Below are 12350 nucleotides of genomic sequence, written 5' to 3'. Positions count from 1 at the left end.
TTATGTAGAGATGAGTCTCGCTGCCCAGGCGGGTCTCGAACCCGCGGGCTCAGGCAATCCACTCACCTCAGCCTCCCAAAGGCGCGGGATTACAGGCTGAGCCACCGAGCCCGGCTTATAGTCACATTTCTAAGCTTGAAACTACAGAAAAACATGAAGAAAACAAGTAAAAATTGTCTGTAATCACACTACACACAGAAGGTCACTTTAATATTTATATATCTTTCATATTTTAATGCACAAAAATATGCATAATATCCATTTTGTGCATTATATACTTAAATATCCAGGTCATAGTAAACTGCTTATATACTTAATACTATTTTATGACAATATCTCCATGTCATTAAGATTTGTTTTATACCCAAACTGCCATGACAGCATAGTAGTCTGTTACATAACAGTTTTGTAATTGTTATAATTAACCTTTTATTTTTTAATTGTAAAAAATTTCTAATTTTTATTCTACTAAATGTGAATTTCATAACTGTAATTGTAAAAAACTACTCTTTGTTCATATTCCTGTTATTTCTTCATGATTAATCAATAAAAATAGAACTGGTGAGTTAAGAAGGTAACTATATATTCTTTAATAAATATTAAAAATTAATCTCCAGAAATATTTACAAATGTATACACTCCCAGTGATATATAAAATGTGAAATTTTAAAAAATGTACCTCATTTCTTTTTATTTTTAATATTTTCCTATACAATAGGTAGAAAATTTTCTAGTGTTATAATTTTCCATTATAATTTATGATGTGTCATAATATGCAAAACATCTGTGACCAGTATAATAATTTGCATTTTTCATAAAGAATAAAGTTACATTGTTCACATATTCCATTTCCTAATTTTTTATTTTAAGTGAATCTTTCCTTTTCCAATTTCCCACTGAAACCATTCTCTGTATTTAAATTGACTTCTAAATACTCTTTGAATATAATATAGTCATCTCTTAGAATATCGGGAGGTTTGTTCCAGGAACACTCACGTGCACCCAAATTCGAGAAGACATAAGTCATGCAGTTGACCCTGTAGAACCTGTGTATAGAAAAATTCAGACCTCCTTATAAGTTGGTTTCTCATCCTTTTTGTTTGAAAAGGTCTGCATATGGACTCATACCATTCAAACCTGTGTTGTTCAAGGTTCAACTGTGTATATTAACACTATAATTTTATCTGCATATAAGGGTCAAATGTTTTACCTATTTGTTTTTAAATCAATTCTGCTAATGAATATTATAAAAATGTTTACCGTTGTAATTAAACATATACATTTTAAAATAGTTACTATTACTATTAATTCTTACCTTTCCCCACTATCTCAGGTGATGTTCTATTAAATGATAAAGTTTGATTAATTAAACAAGTTGAAAAGTTTGATGTTGAATTTTCTGATGGATTAATATAGGTGTCTTCAGAATACCTGTAACTGTAAGAACATTACTGGATTTAACATATTCCTTTTTCCGGAAACATAGAGAAGTTATCCCTTTTATTTGCACCACTCTCTTCTCTAAATTACCAGAATCCTAAATGTCAATTTCTCTCCCTGCACTTTAGGAAAGGGGGTGAGTGAAAGCGATGTGGGTGTGTCCATTAAGAAAAATTATTCAATACTCTTCAAACAAGGTGGGTTATTACCTTACTGTCACCATAGGAGTGCTTATATTATGCTCAAGATATGAAATATCCTGGTTTAGACTTTTAACAAAATCTTCTGACTGTATTTATTCATCCCTTTAAATTATCTTCAAAGATGGTCAATCGGTCTAATTTTTTTTAGGACACACACATACTCTAATACTTGACTCTTCAAAACTTAGTAAAAAAAATTTTTTTATCTTTTTCAATCTGATGAGGGAGAACTTAGTAGAAACTACAGAAATGGAGCTAGACTAGGAAGAAATGCTGATATACAAAAATACACAAGTACACTGTGAACTTGAAGGGCAGCCTACTATAAGCCAGGTATTATGCTCAGATTCAAAGGACAAGAAATAAAGCAGTTTTTGTATTTAGGGAAAGTCACACTCTCTAAGATAAACCACATATGATAAAGGATAAAATACGTTTAACATACAAGGTCCTGAGGAGTCACACATATACAAAAAAAGTGACTAGATTTTCTTGGAGATGGGGCATAGATCAAAGAAGACTTCATAATGAGAGTGACATGTGAAATGAATTTTGAAGATGAATAGAAGGTTAATAGGTAGACAAAGAAAGAAAAGTGTTTACGACTGTAGAAACAACAGGTGCCAAAGTATAACATATTATGATATGACACAAGTAGCAAATTGCAGGCCTAGAATGTGGTCCTCAATTGCGAGAAACAATGGAAGATAAAAATGTGCTAGTTGCATTTAAGGCATATTCTTTGTTTTTGTTTTTGTTTTTTGAGCTGGAGTCTCACTCTGTCGCCCAGACTGGAGTGCAGTGGCCGCTCCCGGCCACCGCAGCCTCGACCTGCTGGGCTCCGGCGATCCTTCGCCTCAGCCTTCCGAGTAGCCGGAATTACAGGCATGCACCACCACGCCCGGCTGATTTTTTGATTTATTGTGGAGATGAGGTCTCGCTGCCCAGGCGGGTCTCGAACCCGCAGGCTCAGGCAATCCACTCACTTCAGCCTCCCAAAGGCGCGGGATTACAGGCTGAGCCACCGAGCCCGGCTACGGCATATTCTTATCCAAATCAAGAAGAAAAGGAAATCAATTAGATTAAAAAAGGAATTAGGGGACACTGACACTATAGTGTTAGAATCTGAAGAAAAGGATGGGCATAATGAAGGGTTAAAAAGGTAGAAAATGAATCAAGAGAGTGTAGTATGATGAGTATAACCAGGAGCAGTAGCACTAAGAAGAAAGTCCTCATGAGGGTCAAATGTAGGGGGAAAAAAGAGAGAGATGATTAATATGGTGACCAAAAGGCGTGATTGCTTGATTTGGCAATGAGTAATTGGTATCTCTGGAAGAAACTGCTCATTGTCTCTCAATATCCCTTCTTCTCTCCTTCCATAGCAGTTAAATTAGGATTTTTCGCTAGGAACATGGAAGCCTGGAATAAAGTTTATTTTTTAAAATGGCAATTTTATTCTTTCCAATGTCTTTATATCTAGGTGTGAAATGTAACTAACTTCTGACCAATAAGGAGGTATGCTTCTGAAAACGCATCTTAAGCCTCATTCTGTGTACATCCTTTGTTTCTTCTTCTTCTTCTCTTTTTCTATTCTGTTGCCTGGAAAAACACTGCCCACAATTTGAACCATGAGGTCAAGGCCATGCAAGCAAGGCAATGATAGAAAGATGCAGTATCATATTATCAGTAGTTTGCTACATTAACTTTTATGAGAAAGAAAAGCTTTTATCTTCTTTTAGTCATTACTATTTTAATTTTTTTCTCATGCGCATCTGACTCTAATTATAGCTACACAGTGATCTTAGAAAGAATAGACTCAGTGAAATGGTGGTGGGAAAACCCATACCATGGTGGTGAAGTGGTAAAGTCTTACTGAGTATAATCAAAACCTTTAGGTAAAGTCATGAAATATATATGTTATACTAAAAAAAAATCATAAAGAATGTATTTATTTCAAATGAAACAGTAATCTTATCTAGTACTATTTTTATTTCCAAGTCTATGAAAGCCACAAGAAATGAAGAAATACATTATATAGAAAATATGCACCATTTTCATAAACACTTAGAATTTTTCTCAAAAGCTTAAGTGCCTATTTAAAAGGAAAAAATAAAATTCTATTAATGATTTACTAGTTAATGATAATTAATATCACAGAGCTATTTGACACTTACTATCCCATGAAGAAATGTGGTAAAGCAGTCACAATACCACCGGTTCCCATAATGAAACAACCAATTCCAATTATCTTCGGTCTATGGAGTTTGGATCCAAAGTAACTTACAAATACAATCACAAGCAAGTTTCCTAGGGAACAAAATTAGGCTGAAATAACTTAGTCTAGTTTAGTGTCTAGTAGTAGAAAAGCTCCAGAATGGATGCAAATAGAGCCCAAAACATAGTACTTTCCCTCAAAGATTACGTAATTTATTGAGAAGGGGAACTTACATTAAACCACTTGAAAAATTGTATAGTGCTTATGATAAGTAAAACAGGTTTTATATGCAAAAGAATGCACTTGAATTATTTGGCTGCATCTCTGGAGCTTAATGTCATTGAAGAATTTGAAGTTGGCAGGATTATAATGAAATGGAGAACAATGGAGGAAGATCTTCCTGGTCTGAGGGAAACTTAGTCATTCATGCATTTCTTTATTTATTCTTAGTATTCCTTAAATTCCTCTTATGTACCTATGATGGTGCTCAGAACCAGAAATACTTAAAAAAAAAAAAAAAAGAAAGAAACCATGATAACTGTCCTCATGAAACTTACATACTAGTGATAAAAATAGATATATGGACAGATGTGCAATTTGACCTTAGAAAGGGGGAGCTTAAATTAAATCGGCGCTTCAGTAAAGTTTCTTGAAAGAGAGGCTACCTGAGATTTAATGTTAAGTGTAAACTACTTAGGTTAAACAGCAGAAAAAAAGAACTTCAAGCAGGAGTCACTACTAATTCTGATGCATTTGGGGCCTCATGAATAGCAATGAACAGATAATAATCAAGAATTACTGAACATTGACAGAAAAAAATATGAAGGTAAATCAACAAAATAAACCAACAGATAAAGTAACACAAGAAGAAATATTTAAATAAATAAAGAGTAAACTAAAAGAGTTAAAATTTATTAAAAATTAATTATTATCTTTAGAGTTACAAAGGCATGCTGCATCTGTAAAATTAGAATTGGTAGCCAAAAATAATAAAAGAACAATAAAATAATGTTTTAAATTTAAAAGTTTAGAAAAACACAAATTAGAACTTTATATAAGATGACAGATGGCATCAGAGAAGATTGATTAAACATAAATTAAAAAGAAAATTAGAGAAAAAAAGTTAAAGGCAATAAATCCAGAAAATTTAACATACATCTCATATATCTTTCTTAGGGTATTAAATAAGAAAATAAGGAAGAAATGCATAAGAAACAGAAGATAAATTCCCTGATCTAGAGGAAGACTTAAGCCTTCAGATAAAAGTTTCTACTTTTCTCTAGCAGAAATTATGTAAAAGAGAGAGTCATAGATATATGCTGGTAATTTTTCTGAGATTCAGTGAGGAGAGTCAAGAGAAAATATATATCAGTACATGAAAATTATACCAGTAATAAGTTCTTTTATATAGAACATTGAATGCTCTTAAACAGTAGATTAATGTTTTAAATATTCTGCTAAAAAATTGATTTTTAAAATTTCACACCCACAAAAATTATCACTTGAAAATGATAGTAAAATAAGCATATTTTTCCAAAAAGCAAGGGTTTGGGATATATGCCATGTGTTCACTTCTTTCTGGGAAAAATTGCTACAGTTCTCTTTCAGTGTCCACGCAGGTTTTTGTCCAACACTCCATTGATATGAAAATCTGCAGATGCCTAAATTCCTTATGTAAAATGGCATGGTCAATGGATACCTGGTCCACTATAAGGAGAGAGGGGGCCAACTAGAAGCCTAAATTTCTTACTTATGCAACTTACTTATGTAGCAAATCTTTACTTGCATGGTACAAATCTTAAGTAAATAAATAAATAGGTAAATAAAATGGTGTGGTATTGCATATAATCTACATAAATTCTTCAATATACTTTAAATCACCTCTAGATAACTTAGAATACCTAATACAATGCAAATACTATGTAAGTTGTTGTTATACTCTATTGTTTTTTACTTGTATTTTTTTGTTGTTATATTGCCATTTTAAATTTTCAGATATTTGTGAATAATTTTCCACTGTGGTGGGTTTAATCCGCAGATATGGAACCCACAGATACAGATAGTTATCACTATTTGACAGAAAAAACTATGAGATTTGGAGTCACAAGATTCAAGAAATGGAGGTAAGCAAAGAAATCAAATTTATAATGATGTTCACATAATTGCAGTTAAACAGTTGCAAAGTTTAACAAAAATATGTAGCATCAATGTTTTGAGAAAAAGAAACATACAGGCTGGGCATGGTGGCTCAAGCCTGTAATCCCAGCACTTTGGGAGAGCGAGGCAAAAGGATTTCCTGAGCCCGCAGCTTCCAGACAGCCAGACAACATGTGATACCTCGTCTCTACAATAAATCAAAAAATTAGCTGGGTGTGGTAGCGCGTGACTGTAGTTCCAGCTACTCCGAAGGCTGAGGCGGAAGGATCACTGGGGTCCAGCGGGTCGACGCTGGGGTGGCGGTGAGCGTGCCACTACACTCTAGCCTGGGTGATGGAGTGAAACTCCAACTCAAAAAAATAAAATAAATACAAATTTAAAAAACATACAGTGAAGTAAATTTTAAAAACTGCAATAGTCCGATTCTAAAATTCTAGTACTTGTATTAAGCCTGGGATGTAGGGTGCAATTTTTTGAATCACAAAAATTCAGAATATATTAAGAAAAGATTTAGAAGTTTTCCTTATTACAATTATTTTTAAAATGCTTACTAGTTAAGCATATTGCAAACAAAGTTAAAAATAAGCAGTAAACTCATAGAAAATATTTGCAATCTATACAACAGACACAATTTTGGGGTCCCTTCAAATAATTACAAAATGAAAAGAAAAAGAAAAAATGAGCAGAAACAATGAGCTACCAATTCATAAAATAAGGAAAAATAATTTTCCTTAATTATGTAAAAATTAACTATTATTGAACAAATCCAAAATAGGATGAAGACTGCTTAGCAATGTCCACAATTATATATATATATATATATATACATACATACACACACAGACACACACACAGACACACACACACACACACACACGTAACATAGAATTGAGTTAATTGAGTTTGTAATCATTTGGACATTAGAAGTCTAACATAGGTTGATCAGAAACAGTTCCTTCCTCCTTGAACCATAAGAATCAGATCATAGTTCCCACTCAAGTAGTCTTCACACTGGGGCATCTCAAGAGAGAGGAGGCAAAGTTTCACAAGGTGTGGGTTTGTAAGCAATGATTTTGTGTAGGATCAGGGTTTTTTAACATTCTCACCATTGACATTTTAGGCTGGGTAATTCTTTGCTGTTGGGTCTGTCTTGCAGCATCCATGGCCTCTACCCCTGCCCCCTGCCCCCTACCCAGTTATGACAACCTTAAATGTAATCAATTATTATCAACTTGCCCCAAGGAACAAATTTATCTCTGAGAACCAATAATGTAAAACATGTATGAACTAAAAAAGAAAAAAAGAAAAGGAAAAAACCTTTGTAAAGTTATTCAAAGAGAAAATAAAGTTACCAATTTCAAAGCTTCCATCTATTAAACCAGCAAAAGAAGAGGATATGTCAAATCTCCTTTCTATTTGAGTGATGGAACTCTTCATAATGACTCCACCTAGTGCCTTAGTTATATAGCTGAAGGCCATGGCTGCCAAGAACATCTAAGAAAAAGTAGAAGGAAAATAGGAAAATGGTTAATCAAAGGACTATATAATGTTTATAGGTACATGGAACTAAAATAGCTTTCTTCTTTACTTAAAAACATTATTTTTTTTTCATAGAAATCAAGCCTATTTTGCCCCTATACAAAGTGATCCTTCTCAGTCCTTTTAGCATTATTATTATTTCCAGTGTGATGAATTTGGAGATGGGGCCTTTTGAAGGTAATTAGGTCATGAGAGTAGAGTCCTCACAATGGGATTAGCATTAGTGTCCCTATAAGAAGAGACGAGCTCATAAAAGGTGCGCGCTCTTTCCCTCTCTCTCTCCCCCCCACTCTTCTCCCCTCCCTCTCTCTTTCTCTCCAAACCACAAAAAGGGCCCATATGGGAACTCAATCATGCTGACACCTTTACCTTACCTCATATTCTCCAGGCTTCAGAAATGTGAGTAAGAAATTTCTGTTGTTTAACTCACCCAGTCTGTACTATGCTATAAACCTGAACTGACTCCCAGTATTCTCCACCATCAGGTTTAGCATCAATTATTGCAATAGCCTCCTGATACATCTTACTTGTGCTTCAGGCTGTCTGTTATCTCAACACAGTAGCTAGATAAATTATTTCAAAATCAAAATTAGATGATGCTTCCTCTCCATGTCTTCCCATGTGATTTACAGTAAGACCAACTCTTTACAATGACCTACAAGACCCTAAATAATCTGTCCTCTCTTCTGAACCTCCCCCCACCAATATTCTTATTAATCTTTCTAATCTTTTGCTACTCTTATCCTTGCTTATTTTCCAGCTACATTAGATACTCTTGCTTACCTTGAGACCTTCCAGACTTATTAGATTGACTGTGATTCTTTGTTCTTGCTTTTCACTTTGCAGGAAGTGCTCTTCCACACTTTTTAAATCTTGTTAATATATTTATCACTACTATTTTATATCCTTATGGTTTTTGCTCAGTGTAATTTTCATAGTGAGGCTTTTCTTGACCACTGTTTCTACAATTACACCACCTTTACTCACATTACACTTTATTTCCTTATATGTTTATTATATATTAGCCTCACTAGAATGTTAGCTTCATCAGGGAAGGAGTTTTTGTCTGTTTTGTTTATTGCTACAACCTCAGTGCTTAGATCAATTCCTTTCACAAAAATGCGTAAAAAATATTTAGTGATTATCTATCTAACCAGAATCTACTTTGTGCCTCACACGAGGCCATGCTTGGGAAAAGAGATTTAAAAAAACCCCAGTAAAATCATTCAATATCTAACAAGATATAGGTAAATCTCTTTCCCCATAAGAAACTGTCAAATAATGTATACTATCATTGAAGGTAAAACAAATTTTAAAAAGCTGATAAATGACAAGTTCTATAGAAATAACTAAAACATTTTAAATATAATATAGGAAGTCACTTAAGAAAAAAAATCATAAAAGGTGAAAGAGTGTCAAAACTAGTTTTCCCAAGCTGGTGGTAGGAAAAATAAGATTCGTAAGAGAAAGAGCCTGAATTGGTCTAATGGAGTTAAACAAAAATTATGAATATTTTCTTCAAGGAGGGTCAATTCTGACATCTTGTACAAGCATATATAGTCCTTCTGTCATAGAATAGTAATAAAAAGTGTTTAATTATTTCAAAAAATCATTTTATTAACAGAAATATTTTTAAAATGTGAGAGGAAGTGATATCAGTAAGACAGCAGAATAGGAATCCCTGGGCCCTCATTTCCCAATGAGATAGATTTAACAACAACAAATGAACTAAATGCTTTGTGACAACTCCAGAACCAAACACAAATTTCTTCATTTTCAAAGTAGTATGAAGACAACCTAGAGATAATGATCATGATTCTCTCTTCTCTCTCGCCAGAGCAATGCAATTAGAAGGAAATATCTAAATACGTTATGGCCATTGCTTTAGTGTTTAGGGGGCTGACCAATGAATGTTTTCTGTCTTGTCTGCATTCAAACAATAACAGGAATGGAATAACAGGCTGAGGTGGTGTGTCTCAGAACTAAGACAATTAAATGTGCACTAGAATCTACAGTTCCATAGAAAGACACGAGGTGGAGCTCCAGTACCATAATTTACTACATCGCAAGCGAGGACAGTACCACGGTCACCTAGGGGAGGGTCCTAGTAAAAACCTGCCCCCCCCTTTTTTTTTTTCAAATATGAGATTACACACACAAGTCCAAAGGAGACAGAAGGGAATGCATACCCCAAAAGGTTGAAAAGACCACAGAATCTTTATCCAGGATGAGTGGAGGATTTCCTTTTTATGAGGAATCAGCCCACAAAAACTGCGTTTGCCAATTCTCCAAATGCTGAGATTCCAGCAATAGACAAGACATATGAAGTAACAGAACCATCACACATTCAAACAAACATTAAGCCTCTAGAAACTTAACAAAAAGAAATTAAGATATAGGAATTAAAAATTACTGTCAAATATGCTCAAAGACAGCACAGACAACGAAATGAAATCAGTAATATAATAATAGACAAAATAAAATACTATCAAAATTATATGAAGTATAAAAAATCAAACAGGAATTTTGGAATGGAGTGATATAATAAATTAGTTGAAAAGATCACTAGAAAAACTCAACAGAAAATTGAGTCAAGCAGAGGAAATAATTAGTAAAAATAGAAGACAAGACTTTCAAAATTACTGAGGAAGAGGAGCAAAAATAAAAAAAAAAGGAAAAATGAAGAGTTTGAAGGAATTATATGACACCATCAAGCCAAACATTCGTATTATGGGCACACCAGATGAAAAGAAAAAGATAAAGTTGCAGGTAACTTATTTGAAGAAATTATAGCCCCGCATTGTTCAAATCTGAGGAGAGAAATGAACCTAAAAATTTAAGAAGCACAAAAAACTCCAAATAGGATAAATACAAAGAGACTTATACCAAGGAACATTACAATTAAAGATGTCACAGAATAAAAGATCATTTTAAAAGTAGCAACAGAAAAACTGCTCATCAAGTAAAAGAAAGCACCTCATAGATTATCAGCATATTTGTTAAAACAAACCTTATAGGTTAAAATAAAATAAGATGATATATTTAAAGTACTGGGGGTGTGGAGGAACTCGGGGAGGTCCTGTAAGTTGAAGTAAAGGGATGATTGAACAGCAACAGAAAGTCACAAAAAATTTTAAAATATTCTAGGAGAGGTAAATATATAGACAAAAATAGAATCTAGTTGTAATGTAGATCCTTAATCACTTATAAATTTGGTTCAGAGTTTTTAAAACATCATAAAATAATTATAAATCTTTATTAGTTATTGTAAGCATGCAGAAAGAGGTAATTTTGTCATTAATATCATAAAATGAGAGGGGACAGACATATAAATGAGTAGAATTTTTATATTCAGTTGAAGCTACATTATCAGGTTAAAATAGATTATTATAACTGTAACATGTTTTATGTAATAGCAATGGAAACAACAAAGAAAATATAGAATGAACATAAAGGGAAGTGAGAAAAAAATAACATGTTGCTGTGAAAAAAATTCAATGAAACCTAAGAGAGAAAAAGTGACACAAAAAAGTTATTAGAAAATAATAATTTAAAAAATGAAAATAGTATATCCTTTTATACTAGTAATTACTTCAATATAAATGGATTAAAGATACCAATTAAGGACATATATTGGTTGAGTAGATTTTTTTTTAAAGGTGCAACTACAAGAGATTCAATTTATACCTAAGGGTACCTACAGTCTGGAAAGAAAGGGTATAAAAAGCTATTTTATAAAAGCAGGGGTGTAAAGTATGTGGGTATCCATACTTATATCAGCCAAAATAGATTTTAAGACCAAAGCTCTCCAAAGAAACAAAGAATATTGTATTAAGATAAAAGGATCACTACACCAAGAAGATACAGTAATTATAAATATATATGTGCCTAACATTAGTGCACTCAAATATACGAAGCACACATTAGGAAGAAATAGCAACATAATAATAAAAGACTTCAATATCTTACTTTCATCTATACATAAAACAACCAGAGAGAATACCAATAAGAGAGGAATTAAACAACACTAAAAACCAATTGAGTCTAACAAACTAATAGAGAACACTCTGTCAAATAACAAGAGAATACATATTTTCTCAAGCAGAAATCATTCTTCAAGATAGACCATATGTTAGCCTACAAAACAACCTTAAATATTTTTAAAGATTGAAATCATATAAAGTATCTTTTCTGACTACAATGAAATGAAACTAAATTAAAAGCAGAATGAAAATAGAAAAATACTCAGATAAGTAAAATTAAACAATATACTCTGAAACAACCTATAAATCAAAAAGAAATAACAAGGAAATTTAGAAAACATCTGAGGACAAATAGAAACAAAGACCCAACATACCAAACTTATGGGATGCAGTGAAAACAATACTAAAAGTGAAATTTTTAAGTTTGTATCAAAAAAGAATAATGACCTCAAATAAACAACCTAAATTTACCCTCAAGGAACTAGGAAAAGAAATTAAACACATAGTTATGAGAAGAAAACAAATAATAAAGATTAGAGTAGAAGTAGATGGAATAAAAAAAAATTTAAACAGAAAAAAAGTCAGCCGGGCTTGGTGGCTCGGCCTGTAATCCCGCACTCTGGGAGGCTGAGGTGAGTGGATTGCCTGAGCCCGCGGGTTCGACACCCGAATGGGCAACTTGATGAGACCTCATCTCTACAATAAATCAAAAATTAGCCTGGCGTGGTAGTGCACGCCTGTAGTTCCAGCTACTTGGAAGGCTGAGACGGCAGGATCGCTGGCGCCCAGCAGGTGGAGGCTGCAGTGGCTGGG

General features: G+C 33.3%; 1 protein-coding gene across 1 annotated transcript in view; it reads right to left on the bottom strand.

Annotated features, from left to right (window-relative positions):
• Positions 1 to 12350, bottom strand: part of LOC103268269 (solute carrier organic anion transporter family member 1B3-like) — an 80399-nt gene that overhangs the window by 39841 nt on the left and 28208 nt on the right. Inside the window, 3 exon segments of the mRNA XM_008065826.1 lie at positions 1316 to 1437; positions 3818 to 3950; positions 7368 to 7509. Coding sequence (XP_008064017.1) covers positions 1316 to 1437; positions 3818 to 3950; positions 7368 to 7509 — 397 coding nt within the window.

The sequence above is a fragment of the Carlito syrichta genome, unplaced genomic scaffold, assembly GCF_000164805.1.
Source record: "Carlito syrichta isolate Samal-C Ts95f unplaced genomic scaffold, Tarsius_syrichta-2.0.1 Scaffold308809, whole genome shotgun sequence".
NCBI lineage: Eukaryota > Metazoa > Chordata > Mammalia > Primates > Tarsiidae > Carlito > Carlito syrichta.
The sequence above is the reverse complement of the archived record's forward strand: the minus strand, read 5'-3'. Positions and strand labels throughout refer to the sequence as shown.